The sequence below is a fragment of the Vanessa atalanta genome, chromosome 3 (genome assembly GCF_905147765.1).
Source record: "Vanessa atalanta chromosome 3, ilVanAtal1.2, whole genome shotgun sequence".
Taxonomy (NCBI): Eukaryota; Metazoa; Arthropoda; class Insecta; order Lepidoptera; family Nymphalidae; genus Vanessa; species Vanessa atalanta.
Genome location: NC_061873.1, coordinates 10518552 through 10534956, shown reverse-complemented (window position 1 = coordinate 10534956; position 16405 = coordinate 10518552). Strand labels below are relative to the sequence as shown.

The 16405-nt window shown below is 31.4% G+C and overlaps 1 protein-coding gene across 1 annotated transcript in view; it reads left to right on the top strand.

Annotated features, from left to right (window-relative positions):
* LOC125077053 (integrin beta pat-3-like) overlaps positions 1–16405 on the top strand; it is a 43244-nt gene that overhangs the window by 11248 nt on the left and 15591 nt on the right. The window contains exons 2-6 of the mRNA XM_047688841.1: positions 5853–6038; positions 7972–8276; positions 10062–10140; positions 10718–11099; positions 14662–14874. Coding sequence (XP_047544797.1) covers positions 5853–6038; positions 7972–8276; positions 10062–10140; positions 10718–11099; positions 14662–14870 — 1161 coding nt within the window. The 3' untranslated portion in view covers positions 14871–14874. The remainder of the gene's footprint in view (positions 1–5852; positions 6039–7971; positions 8277–10061; positions 10141–10717; positions 11100–14661; positions 14875–16405) is intronic.

Sequence of the window (16405 nt, the reverse complement as noted above, 5' to 3'; positions counted from 1 at the left end):
GTCGTCCGGCCGATTACAGTTACCGCTGCCAGTCTCATGGGAGACCAACCAACTGCGCAGGACACACAAACACAGGTCTATCTACTCCTTCACTCTCATTATCCGATGGAGCCCAACCGGAAAGAGTTCAGACGCAGGAACGGCGTTTTTACATGTTTTTCGAGAAAAACCCAATGACTGTTTATCGGCCCGACCTGGGGCTTATCCCCAGACCCTCGGGATCTGTGGCCTTTATATCTAGCCACTAAACGAACGAGACTCAAAGCATGTATGTACATATGTATGTATATTAACTTATAGCGTACAAAGATTGTACAGGCTGTGGGTACGGATGGGCGGTACTACCCACTCAGAGGTATTCATTGTTCGAGTATGAAGGGTAAATCAGTTAAATTAGAAACATAAAGAACATCAACTAATGTCTTATTACACTAGCATTTCTAATATTAAACAATATAAATCAAATACTTATACATATTTTTTTTTAATAGCATTTTATGAACTGGTTTAGATGCTAAGGTATAATGTCCAAAATGTATATACAGAATACAGATTCACACATTTAATGCAAATATACTATTTTAATTTTTTAATAATGTATATTGTCATAACATTCATATTTTTAATTCGTATGACGATATAAAACAGATAAGTTAATTTTATTCAACGAAATATACACTGACAACCTCAAACACGTATCAAGCAACCAATCTTAAATCGTCGTAGTAAAAAATATCGATACATGCCGAATAATAAAAACCGATAAACGAATAATAACAACGAAGTACCGGTTCTATTTACTTTTTTTATAAATACTACGAGCAGAACCGGTTACTCGCACCTAACTAGTAGGTGTCGCAATGATCTCCCCTATACATAAGTATTAAGTTTAATGTACCAACCACCCACACTTTGGAACGAGCTTATTCTGATTGCAGGCTTCGTTGAATGCTTTTATGGAAACAACCTACGCATTCATGAACGTGGATTCTTACTATAAAATGAATTATTCAATTTCAAATTTATAATAATTAATACAAAATATTAGAATAAGGATCATTTTGCTCTTATAAATTAAATTTATACCGCCGAACGGAATGTAGATCCTGTCGAGAACCTGCAAGTAACTCAGTAGTTACTCATTGTCATTGCCGTCAATTAAATTACATAGTTACGTTAATTAAATACAATTATTTTTTTATTGTGTCTTCACATCTCGCGTAAACAATAAAATCCCCTATTAGTTATGTGTTGAATATTGAAAGGCTGTAATTATTGTATTACTTCGTATAACATATTCAGTAAATATATAATTTATTAAATAATGTTATTTACAATTAAAATCAATTATAACATATTTAAAAAAAACGGCCTGTCAAAAAATATGAGATGAAAATGGAACGTAAGATCAATGTTATATTTTTTGACAGGCAGTATTCATAATTTATATTTAAGTAAACATTTACAAAGAACACACAAACATATTTAAAAAAATCCTATCTATCTATCTATGTGTGAAAACTCTTATTACAAATGTTGATATATGCATCTTAACAATCTCCACTTTGGTTGTTGTTCACAAAAGTTGTTATTCAACTTATATTCACAGATAATGTTTTTAAATATTTACGATAATATTACTAAAAATTTGATATTTGTAATTAATAAACACATTATAATATCGTTTAAAATCAGAATAAGTCGTAAGGGAAAATAATCACCGACATCTCTGCTATTATAGCAACCCACACACCCCGCGAGGGTTTATTGCCCTTTTAACTGTTGCTTCATAATAGGAACGTTTTATTAGTTTTATCACACTTTCTCATCTACTTCTTATTTGCTGTTTATCTGTGGTTTATATTGGACATAAAATACACACACATATGCACCAACAAACATATCACAATAATTCGTCCATGCCTATTGTACTAAGTTCTTCTTTAACTGATGTATTATTTTTATAATTTAATAATTAAAAAAAATCTTACCAATGACAAAGAATTTTCAAGTTATATATGTCAATTATTTAAAAAATACATCTTAACCACTAAACTTTAAAAATAATAAAAGATTTCTTATAGCTTTTGCGCTTACAGAGTCAAGCATTATAGCTAATATTGACAAAAATAAAATGAGCCTCTCCAATAAATGTATATATTTCTAAAATAAATCCATCGAGAGCTGTCTGAACTCTGCGTCGTGTATAATTCAAGTTGAAATGATATAAATAGAACAAGCTTACTTATAACAGCAAATCGTTCTTACGATGCAAAGTGATGTATTTAGCAATTCGTATATAAATGCAATTTACAAGTTTACATCATAAAATGAAATTATAAAGAGTTAATTAATAAATCGTTTCTTATTAAGTGTTTTGAAACACAATCAAAAGTCAGAATTGCAACTTCATGCTTATATATTTTACGGAAATTGCTGACATACAGCTTTTAATAACAAATATTAAATATTACGTGTAATTTTCTGCATTATGACTATACACATACCTTACTCACACGTATTGTTAAACAATTGTGTTGCTTCTTCTTAATATATATATATATATATATATATATATATATATATATATAATCACATATACATAATGCAACTGCATAGATAAAAATGAAACCCTATTTATTTTATTTTAACATGCGTCCAGTCTCAATTTGGTAATAAATAAATTTGTCAATTAGCGTTTTAAGGAATATTATTTTTTTTAAATATTGTTATAACTGTGTGAAATACACAGTCAATACAAACATCAGTCGAAAATAATGAAAGAATATATTTTAATATCTAGACCAAATTTATTCTAACGTAAACGTAACTATTTATTATGTGATTATTTGATTCTAAGTATCATTAAAGTACGACGTGACCTCGAGCCATCTCTGTTTGAATCACGTTAAAATTACCTTTCGAATTAACTCTCTGTAGTTATGAAATCTGTCCGGTCGAATTGAATGAAAATCATTCGATTTTAACAAGCTCAATAGATTATTTATGTACCTATATTACAAAACTCTTATTTGAATGGTCATTCGAAACACAAACGAATGTTTTAAATTAAACGTGTTTATTTCTCATTCAGTGTCATTTTATTTAAATACCTTTTAAACATTTATAAAAATATATCGTGATGTTTATATTCGTTGAATAATCATAGAATTGTAACTATGATTTACTATGATATTGTTATCCATACGAAATTCTAACTAAATAATAGTGCATTTGCTTTGATGGATTTATTTTTAAAGTAATTCGTTACTCTTGTTGACATGCAACTGACTCACTTGAGTAGTACGTATTTGCGCAGTCGAAGAGCTGCAACAAACAATCTGTGCGTTGTCAAACGTTGTTAACAAACTATTTACTGAACAGTAGACAATACTTTAGAGCCAGCATTATTTGTAATAACTCATAGAAGAGCAAAGAAACCGAAAACTTACGCAATAGTAGTGTTTTTTTTTACTGCGAGCTTCTGTTTAATCGTTCATATGCACGCGTTTGACTGCGCAAACTGTTTTATACATAACTAGCGTCCCGCCCCAGCTTCGCACGGGTGCAACACTTAATATACTACAGAATATAATATACAAAGTTCATAGTGCTATGTCCCTGCATTTTAAATCTGTAATATCTTCGAAAATATTCATTAAATAATTATCAGTGTTTCTCTGCTAAAGAAACGCATTAAAATCTGTTGTGTAATTTTTAAGATAAAAGCATACACAGAGACAGACAGACAGCGGTAAGCGTCTTTGTTTCATACTATGTCATGAAGATAAATATTGTTATCTAAGTTTTTGACGTGCGAACATTATTTTTAAATGCCAGTGCAACTACAGACACAGAGGGATATTACATCTTAGTTAATATGGTTGGTGTCGCATTGGTGATATGAGGAATGATGAATATTTCTTACGGTACCATTGTCTATGGGCAGAGGTGTCCATTAAAGTATGTCTACCTTGCATAAATAAAGTGAGTGGTATTTCTATGATGAAGGATCAAATCTGACAAACATGAGCGTCTAACCTGAACTCAGCTACGTTCTAAGTCTGAACTTAAATGTAATAACTGATATTCAAGATAAAGAGTTGATTTCAATCATATAGATTAATATTATGATGAAACATTAAGTACAATTCTAACTTAAGTTGCACAAGTTACAAGTTATATAGTTTGTGGCGCCAAGACGTATAAGGTATATTAATATACGGAAACCCGTAAGTATTACATACATATTTTTTTTAACTTACTTCAGAATTATTGCTGTTCTGTTTGTGTCACTAATCTTATTGGCGTTACATTGTTGTTATTAAATTGGTAGAAAAGAGACGGAGTTTCTTTCCAGTATTTCACAAGTCTGTGGGCCCAACATCACCTAGATCTTTCTTATCGAAGTAGTTTAAATTCGATTGTATCTTTTCTTATTTTACAAATATTTATAACACATGTTTTTGCCTAGACCAGAAATCAGGGACTTCACACTAGTGAGTGAAATTAATTTTCAGTTTATAATTACAATTATGTAATTATAAAATTAAAATTAAACGACAAACATTCGTAACTACCTTAGTACTGAGATATTAAATTTAGGTGTGGGTATATTTTTTATAAATGCCGGCTAAATACCTAGTGGACTAGGGGCCTTAGACTTGCATCGCCTAGGGGCCTCTACATGGCTCAATCCGGCTCCGACTACATGCCACTTAAAGATAAAATATGAGAATATTTGCAGCTATTCTGTATGCATGGTGCCACTATTATTCAATTACGTACTTCTTGGCGCCAATGTAAAATTCTACTATGATAATTAAAATCAATGGAATTTTTTCATAACTACATATCATATGTACTTACATAAATATCACGCGTTATTGTTTTAATTATATTTCCTCATTAGTCAAGTAAAGTTTTTTGTTCAGTTTTATAATGTAATCGGTAAATGAATAATGCAACAAATAAAACAAATCTGCCAATTATAATCAGATTGTCTCTTCCAGCAAGAAAAGTATGCCCTTATTATATATCTATGTTTTTTCATCAATCCTAGTTTCAAAGCGACGTAGCAATTAAGGTGGTTCTAGGTAACAAGATTGCAGACTTCATCCATATAAAGACTATATGCAGTACTCACATTACCATATTTGTATCATAGAGAAGCTTGCTAATTGGATAAGTATATAACCATCATTATAGAGCATTAAAATAAATGCACATAATATGATCCTTATATATTACGGGCAACCCGTGAAGACTCGATGTGTTCATACGTTATAGTAAAATACTCACTAAGTCATTCCTATCCCATTAAATAATTTTGTTAAACTTTAAGACAATTGGACCTATAGTTTCGAAAATCTCGTGATGTATTTCAGTTTACATACAAGGATAAAAGTTACTACGTCATGTTGTATAGACCCTAATCTTTCTCTATTTATTGTATAATTGGATGTAACGTAAAATCAGATTGATTTCTGAGATTAGGACGCTCGAACAAATACACAAGCTTTTCAGTTTGTCATCGGTATAGAATATGCGAATTGTTTTACCTATCAACGTAAAAAGCACATATACGGAATAATGTATTTCAATTAATTAATTATAATAGCGATTCTATGCTATTAATTAAATATTTTAATATTTATGTTGAATTAACCATTCAAATTAATTCGTATTGTTACTACAATAGATGTATCAACGACAAATTAAAACAATATGAATAATAAAGATTCAACGTTGATTGATATACAGCCTGAATTGTTTATGTGTGCGTGAACGGCCAAATCCCTGCACTTACTACAAATTATAATTTATTTATTTAACAATATATTTATTTTCAGGAGCAACGCTGCACCATGATGCGTTACGATAATTGGTGTACAGGGAAACAAGAAAAATTAAAGTTCTTAACTAACGTCGATGAAGATGGAACATTCGTCCAGCCGAAATATCGAGTTAGGACGCTCACAATTGGAATGGACGATCGATTTGACATCAGCTACCCATCCAAGTCTAAGGAACCGAAGGTATTTGACTTCAATCATTTGGTCAAAATAATCTTAACTAGTTGTTTGTTTGTTATGCTTACCTGCAAAAAAGTGGTACCAAAGCAAAAAAAAATATTACACTTTTACATTTTTTTTTTTTTATATTTTTACATTTTACATTTTTACACTTTCACAAAAGAAATATTAACTTCGTTTCATAGCTCGTATTTTATATGCAATTGTCGAATACTTCTTATAGCTATAGAGCATTACAGAGCCTCATTGAGTATCGAAAACTTAATATATTATTTAAATATTGTTACATAAAATCTTAGAGGCTAAACATTTTACAATATACAAATTATTAAAAGGTTGGACTGTCTCGTTATACAGTAACTAAGACTTTTTTAAATTCCTGAATAGCAATGTATATTTTTATTTCAATATTTCAAAGTGTTTCTGTAATCTGTACGAAACAGTTTTATTTCCACATTCAGTATTACGTTTGTGTTTTAAATATAATCATAAAAACATTATCATAAAATATTTCGTATTCTTCAGACTTTAAGTAACATTAGCAAAATAAAGTGTGCTCTCTGGCGTCAATTCACTCAATACTTGATGAACTTCTTAATACTAAATTGGTAATAATTGTTAACTCGTGTTATATAATATCATGTCATAACATTTTTTATGTAAATATTGAATTTATTACTTTCATTGTAAATCTAATATTTGAACAAAATGTATATTACTGTTCCGTGTGAATTACATTTCACTCTATAGACATTATAGTGGTTCTACGACGTTTTAAATGTGTCGGTTTATGTGATAAGCATAGTTGATTATCCGGCTTATAATCTAGTTCATAAAAAAATAAAATCAAGCATAAAAAATATGGATCATTCTTAACACGCAAGTGTTTAAGATTATTTTGAAATGGGAGGTATTATCATAAGTGGTTTCGGCATTTGTTTTGATGATGTTCATCATCATTAAGATGAAATTATAAAGATAATTAACAATAAAACTTACAAGCCCACATTAAACAACGATTTCACGTTATCATAAGATATGTAGTCAGTTACATTAATATATACATACTTAGTAATAATGTTCTGAATGAATTTCGTCAACCCTGGATAATCTCGTCGCAGACAAGCGGAAAGACCTCGGAATATATTTTAGTGCACAGGCTTTGTGTGATGTTATCAAGTGTACTTTCTATTCCCTCGCATGGAATCGTAACACTAGTATGATATCTTTAATCTATTCAAATCAAACAACTAAGCTATTATGCTAAATTGTTGAAATTGACATAAAACGACAGTCGCCGGTATTTTTTTTTAATTTTTGTTTATAAGTGTAAGACAAAGGAGGTACACATAGTCGTGTTAAAAATATCGAGATTTAAAAAATAGACATTCGAAATATTCGCTAACGATTACTAAATGATTTAACAGCTATGATTATAATATATACATAAATTATTTCATTGTTTAGTTCCATTGAATTACTGAGAGAATTCCATAGTATCGTTTAGTAATAATCTGAAACAAATCAATCTCATACGTGTTTCGCATTTAACTGAACAATAAAACAATGTGATACATTTTAATAACAATATGCAAAAGACGTCGATCGATCAGTTGAATAACATAAATATATTAACTGTTCGCTTCGCTTAATATTATCAATGTGAACGTGTGAATGTTTGCAAGTTCGTCGTTATGTCTTCCATACGTCTCGGCAGAATTGAAATGTTACGCATTATTTCAAACATTCTATCGTTGTTTTCGAAATGAAAATAAGTTCCATACTTTCAGTAGCGTTCAATTTAGATCATTTACGATATAAAACTGCTGAGTAAATGAACTATCCAACGCAATAATACTTTTGTCAATCAAACTGGCAGTTTCTAAGAATATATTATTGTCGACCATGCAAAATCTACAATTTTTATTTTCCATAGGTTGAGATAGTCGTCAATACGACTCAGACATCAAACTTCCAAGTTTCAAATAAGACCAGCTGCTACGATTCAACCTGCACCACTACCATCAAAGCAAACCCAGAAACAAACTTCTGCGCCGCTAACGGTGGCATATCCGAATACTTCCACGTCAAGCTGTCAGTCGAAGGTATTAAAGAAGAGGCAGTGACGAAGTTCCATGTGCCCTGCGCGTGCGCATGTAGTGCGAAAGTGGAGGAGAGGTCGCCGGTATGCAATGGAAGGGGCAGTTTGTCATGTGGAGTCTGCACTTGTAATGAAGGATGGTAAGCTTAGTATACCATAATATGATATATTTTTACTATTCTATTGAGTTTAATATAAAGTTAAATAAATTTAATCATTTTATATAGCTTTTTAAAAATAACAAATCTACGAACAAATCAAGATGATGAAATAATAAACGAGTTACATAATTTATTACGAAGAAGGTTCTATGGTTAATAAAACCCGTGATTACATTATTCGTTAATGTTTCTGCAGTATCAATTAGATATATCAGAATTACAAATGCACCCAAACAAAAACATCTCTGTGCGTGGCGTCGGTCGCTGCAAAGTTAATTATAGACTTGCGAGCCCTACTTTCTTGACGGCGGCGTTCTGAGCTTTGCATTACACTTGACACAATTACTTTACTGTTTCTAATTGTAGTTTTTTTTTTTGAAACCCTATATGAAAATTATTTTGCACGTCTACTAGATTTCACGTTTAAAAAAAAACCATTATATTCATAAAAGGAATAAACTCGAATATAATAAAATTGAATGGATCATTATTTAAAGTAAGGTAAGAACCAGCGTGATGATAGCCGATGTCACAATCAATTCAGTTTAAATTTTAAAGTAATATTCGATTTAAATATTAAATATAATAATTAGAAAATGAAGTAGTATCGTTTATGTGTACGACATATACATACTTGTTTAAGAAATAGAGTACACAGTACTAATATCTTTTTTGGAATTAGTGTGTGTATGACGCACAAATAAATACATACAAATACAGTGTTCGTTTGTTTGTGTTGTCTCAACTAATTATCAACACATTATGAACACAGTACATATAATAATTATGAGCTTACTAGAAATTAACCCACATAATCATAAAAAAACATTTATAGTCCGTTAATGTTAAGAAAATTTTAACGACCATTAAATATTAATTAAATGTTATCTTAACTTATCAATAAAACATTTCGTTTTCGACACATTTAGTTTAAATCAACTAAGTAACATTGAAAGCTTATCTAACTTGCTTAATACTTATGAAACGGACGATGACAGACGTATAAGTTGAAGTGGATACTTAAGTTACTTTATGCATTCTTAGTTTAACATTTTATCAGATTTACGCATACGCATTAATATTCGATAAACCAAAAGTCGTAAGAGGAATATAAATTAAGTAAAGTGTGCTAATCGGTTTCTACTCTTTAAGATTAGTTATAATAATAAAAAAAAACTCATAATATTTATTAGTGTTTTTTATTTGTCGTTACGTACATATATCGGTAATTTATTACCTAGATTACTTGACCTTTTTTATGATTTATCGAATTCACTTGAAAGGTTGTTAGTTGTATCCTGATTCCTGAAGGGGGTCCTGTATTTGACACGCAATTGTTCCTTCACCCATTTTTTTCAATTACCTTTCTTCATTTCAACCGCCCAGCACCTCTCATTTTTTTTATATATTTCATATGTATATGGATGGATGTCTATCTACCTGATCCAAGCCTAGGGTATAGTTACCTAAACAACTTAAAGAAGAACAGTCTTGTAGAATGAAGTCCCTAACTTTACCTTGATAACACAGTTCCTTAAACGTTTATTTTACAGTTAAGCGTAAACAGGACAATAAACTAATTAATTATTCGTTTCCCCATAACCAGATATAGAGGTTAGGTGACTGTCACATTGACAATCTGTTGGAACTAATGTTCACTCTAAATAAAAAAAAACGGAAGTAAAAAACGAAAGACGTTAAATGTGTCAGTAATATCGTTTCATATTGAATCTTGATCAAATTTAACGATTCCTCAACTTATAGGAAAGGAGCATTCTGTGAAACACCAATTTGCGAAGTGAAGCGTGGAGATGTTCCCTGCACGGACTCGAGTAGAGATAACGTAAGTATAACTATGTAAATTAATTTAGTCCTAAACAGAATATCCGCAATTTTATTGAACAAAGATATAAACCTATATATATAACATAAATAGTTATATACTAATAAAAATAAAAAATGACCATTGGTACATCTCACGAGCCCGCGGATTGGTAAAAATGCAACATACGTGGGTACTTTGAACCAATCATTACCAGCTCCAGTACAGACAATAAGACGGGGTGCTATGTTTTTCATATTATATATTTTTTAATTCTACTCCAAGGTTCAAGTAATTTAAGTGAAAACGAAACAAATATATAATTCTATTAAGTGATATAAGCTATCATTACAAAAAAAATACCTTACAAGTATCTGTACAACAGTTAAATATATGTAGAATTTAAATGGAAGCTACGTGTTTAATTTTTGCGACATTCAAGGCGTACTATGTTAAAATATATAATTTATGTTTAGTAGCTGCGGGTATTCATAATAATTACCACTGCATTCCTTACTCTATGTAATAACGATACTCGCGATCAAAATAATAACGTTCATAATGCATCTGATGTAATTGGTCAATATTTTTCAATCAGATCGAGTGTTCGGGGAATGGTGTGTGCGGTCCCTGCGACAAGTGCGAATGTTTCACCGACAGAGAGGGTTCCCGATACTTCGACAAGGATAACTACTGCGCCGACATTTGCATGACGATTAACGATTGTGACGACTGCTTCCTAAACCCAATCCCTGGCAGGTGTCAGACGTGTCACTTTGCGTTGTTCAGACAGAACTACAATGAAACGTTAATGACACAAAAGGACGACTTCAATAGGCACATGTGGGTCAGATGCAACGGTACTATTAACGAGTGTAACTACGAGTACGCGGCGATGAGAGATGAAAACGATGAAACCTTCTACATGGTCACCAAGTCATGCGATCCCGTGCAGGAGCGGCGAGCTGGTGCCGTCAGTCGTAAGTATTAAAATACCTTTAGACTCATAAGGCTCACAGTCATATTATCATGTAATGTGAGGCGGATGTCTCTCTTACATTTAGTAGTAGTATTCGATAGTTCAACCATATTAGACGTCATTAAATTAAATATTAGCAAGACAAATAAATATGAAAGATGAGCTTGGTACACAGAGCCACAAACTTACTACCGAATTCATAATTGTTATTTTTGATGTACAACATATTTCCTTCGGCTTCCCTGCGATCTGTGGGCGTGATTTCCTGAAAGGGGACGGAAGCGTGTAACGAAGCCGAGCCACCGCGCGCTGCTTGAATTGACCAATGGGCGCGCGGCGCTAGGGCCGGCAGTTGGTGTTAAACTATTTCCCGAGGGGATATTATGCTGTTTATTTATTTATTTATTTATTCTTTACTGTACACCAAAACACAAAATACAAAATCTTAAAATTAAAAATAGTATCTATTTAATGTGTTGTACAATGGGCGACCTTATGGCTAATTAGCCATCTCTTCCAGACATCCCAAACGAAGAGAGATTCAGTGAAGTTTAGTACTAAGCTCAGAAGTTAGACTTCATATGCAACTACTATAAGGCTCGTACTTTTTTTTTATAAAAAAATACGTATTAATTATGTCTATTGAGAATTATTACTTTTGATATATTATTCTTTTACGCATTACTGTTGACGTAACGTAATTTATAAAACGTCATTAATGCTCGAGTTTAATTTAGTATACAGTTTGTACATCAATATAGAATACCGTTTGACGTAAGTACAGTAAAATATGTTTTTTCCGCAACGGGTTTATTCATGGCTCCCTAAGCGGACTCTTATCTGTTCTTGAATACATTTATATGTCAGTAAAAATGACGTCAGAAATCATTTTTCAGAAGTATGTACGCACATTTATTTCAATTACAAATTTAGAACAGTATAACATTACTAGCTAGCTAATAGGAAACCAAACTTCCCGATTGGTCATTTGCCGTATTTTAAGCAATAATAGAATTTGTTTTTAACTATTAAAATATTCTCATTATTAACAAGGAACTGAACGGAATCAGACACGATCCAGTCTTTGCGTTCAACTAAAAAAGGAAAATGTTGTGTAGAAATCTTGGACACATTGGTTTTTCATGGGATTCGGGTTCATATTACATTCTTGAGCCGGTTATGTAATATGTAGCATTTAAATTACATACATAAAAAATATATATATATATATATATATATATATATATATATATATAAGCGAAATACAACTCACCGATTAATTACGAAATCTCAAAAGCTGTAACGCCCACAAACTTGAAAATTCGGCAGTTATGTTTCTTATAGAAGACATCCGCTACGAACTGATTTTAAAAATTTACACCCCTATGGGGGTAAAATGGGTTTAGAAGTTTGTGTTTTATAAGTTTCGCGCGTAAAGACGCAGGTTCAGCTAGGTATATTATATAAATAAGTATATATAAGTACACATAAGTATATAACATCTTAAACTAATTCTTACCAGTATTTACCGCATCAATTAGCAAACATAAAATCCCCAATTTTGCCCTTTTATTAAATCTTCGAATTGAAGCGAATAAGTACCGCATTCAATACCTTCTCGGAAGTTTATACCAAAATAGAATTTGCAACATCAGTTCGAACATTCACAATGTTGTTCGATGTTATCTTCCTTTGGCTAAAACTACATTTATTATGTGGCAACTAATTAAACCAACATTAAAATATATTGTAAATCTACAATTAATTATAACTATTTATATCAAAGATCATTAGACATGTGATTAAATCAGTGCGTTTTCATTACTTAATAAATATGTTATAAAAAAACGGAGGAGTTTATATGTTTGTTTAATCGCGCTTTTCATAGAATCTAACAGTGTGTATAAAAAAATAGTAAAGACCAAATATTAAACAAAAGACTATATATATAATACCACGATACGATTAACGAAGCCGGATTAGTACAGTGTAGATCTATCGCGGGCAAAACCGCGCAGAACAGCTAGTATCATAAAACATGGACGAGTTTTACGATGACAAAACAGTGACTGTTATTATAATATGAAAACATCAAACCGTCCAGTTTACACAGTTGCATTAATTCACTCCACTTCATAATACACCATATGTTTTACATCATAATGTTTATATCTCCCCTAAATAAATAATTAGCCATCATTCAACGGGTCTTTTCACTCTCTGAGATGACACGGAACAAGGATCACGGTGAAAGTGGCATGCGTTACACATGTGTCGTGCGTCATATACCTGTGACGTAATATGCGTTATAGCTCTTTGCGAGTTCAAAGAAAGTGATTTTTTTAGCTTTTAATTAATATCACATATTAGTAAGTGTGAGTGAGATCTTGCACCTAAATTTTGAAGTGGTTTCAAATACGAATTAAGTTGACATTTTGTACACACTTTGATTTGATTTAAATAATAGCTGGTTTTAATATAAGTTCATTTCTTAACTTGAAAAAATAAATTTAAGGCCGTCGAAGTTATCACATGTGTTTATAGAAACTATTATTTTATTGCTTAAATTTTGTATATATTTATTAAAATTAAATATAATTTATTTTGTTTTGCTTTGTTTGTGAATTGCAAAATAGCAAATATAAAAGTTTTACTTAGCAATAGTTTATATAAAATATAACTACGTAATCAGTACAGACTTCGTTTAATGTCGGCATAAACCCTTGTACCATCCTAAAACCACATATGCGGAACAATGCTAATAGACCTCAATATATATTTTTATATTATTTTATAAACTATACTATATTATGATGTAATTTTACCATTTGGTGGATACCATTTGGAATGTATTAGATGTTCTATGGAAATGACAGACATGCCGCATAACATATTATTGTTTATATATATGTTAGTTTCAGAACATAGTAGATATAGTCAAATCATAGGAGATTCTGGGTTCAAGTCCCACATCGGGCCGATAAAAAGTAATCGGAATTTTCTATAGAAGAATTCTAAGTAACAGTCCGGAGTGTCCAAAGTAGTTGGCTGGTCACCCCTAATATTTGCCGCCGCAGCCGACATCTTCATCAATTTTCGTTTGCACTATTGTCACTTGTTTTTGTAATCATTAGACTTTCGTATTTGAATTTAACAATAACCTATATTTTTTATTGCATTTTATTTATGGATCAAATTTTTAATTACTAACGCAATTGATAACTCACTCTTTGCAATGATGTTGACATATTAATTACAAAATGTTGATTTTAAACTTTGTACCTAAGTGGTATATGGTACCATCAAGCAGTTCTCGTGACCTTTTGAAGATCTAAGAGATTAATAGTGGTATAGATAGGATAGGAGTAGTTTTTAATTACTACTAGCAAAACTTTCGTGTTTGGGCTGATTTAATTTATTTTGAAGAGCAAAAAACAAAAAACAAAGCTTTTGTTAGTGTGCAATATACGGGATATTGCACACTAACAAAAGCTTTGTTTTTTAAACTATTTCATCTTTATATAATGTTATAAACATTCTAGAATGAATCCGTTATTTCACAGTGACCCTGCCGATAGTCCTCGGAGTTATCGCCCTGGTTGTAGCGGCAGCAGCCACTGTTGGTTACATGATGTGGAAGAACCGTCCCCCACCCGTTCCCATGGCCGACCCCATGTACCAGAACATCGACGCTGAGGACTGCACCGGAGAGAACCCACTATACAAGCCACCCACGTCTTCCTTTAAGAACCCTACGTACGGCAAGTGGTAGTCAGGTCAGTAACATTATTTCCTTCACTCACTTAGGTTAACTGTTAGATTATAATTGAAGCCCACTTTTTGTAAAATATATATGTACTACCTATGGCTTCAAACGGGTACAACAAAAAAAAAACATAAAAAACTTTTTTCTCCGGCTAGTAAATTTGAAATACTAGGTTTTTCTCTACTATGCATGTATCATACATATAAATCTTACTCTTCAATCTCTCTGTTTATTGATGAAAACCACATAAAAATCCTTTGCGTAGTTAAAAAGATCTAAGCGTGCAGACAACGGGTAGCGAGCGAATTAAAAGTAACCAATTACCAAAAGTGTTTGTATTATAATTAACCAAAAAGCACTCACATGAAATCGGTCAAACTTTCACTTCAGGTGAAACTCAATCTGATAGACATGAATGAATATAAAAAAATCGTCAAATCATTGGTCAAAATCTAATCTATAGTAATATAAAATAATTAATTTTAATTTCAACAAAATTCTGCCACATGCGTATTCCATGAACAGCAGCAGCATTCCATGGAACAGCGTGGTGGAATATGCTCCGACCTTTCTCCTCTAAGGGAGAGGAGGCCTTAGCCGAGCAATGGGAATATTACAGACTGTAACTAATATTTGAAGTGCGAAAGTAAGTTTGTGCGTTACGCTCAAACGTCTTAACTACTAAACTAATCACCAATAGATTTACAATAAACTGTACCTCTACATGCAAAATGTAATCCTTTTGTACATAAGGTACCTAATACAGTAACACAAGTGAGGACAAAGACGTGGGCGGATATTAGTGTGTAATGATCTCATATTCACGAATATTCCACTTTCTATGTGTTTAATGTTTATTTCGATAGTGATTAGCGTATTCATGCAAATAAGATACAAGAGCAGATGACTAATATAAATGTTAAGGCAAACAATACGGGTTTTCCCTTGTATTTCAAAGACAAAAACAATAACAAATTGTCTGCAAAAAATGTTTTACAATAAAAAAAATCAATAAACATTTAAAATGTATTTTAAATGATTATATTTGGAGGAACAAATGTAAGAGATTGTCGTGAACAAGTTCGAGACACGGTGTCCACTCAAGCGCAGATAAATGATAGGAAAATAAATTGAGATGGACATTTCGTTTGTGTATTCATATGGTCTTAATAAGAGTGCATTGACCTTTGAGAGGAGTTTTCCTGTTTTCCAAATCCGAAATTCGTTTAAAAGATATACACCTAATATTACCACATAAAATTGAGATAGACTTGTTTTAAATGTAACCTTTAAATATACTAAACGACTTCTTATAAATTATACTTTTCTAAAACTATATTGTACTCTAATAGAATCATACAAATGTTTTTAATGAGCGATACGAGATGAGAAATATAAATCTACTCTCAGCATGGATTCAAAATGAATAACAAGGACAGATAAGAAAATCACATACCGTATTAGTATAAATACATAAATACATACAAATCAATTCCACCTTTGAAATTTAAAATTCTTTATTCAAATACTCACATAGAAGT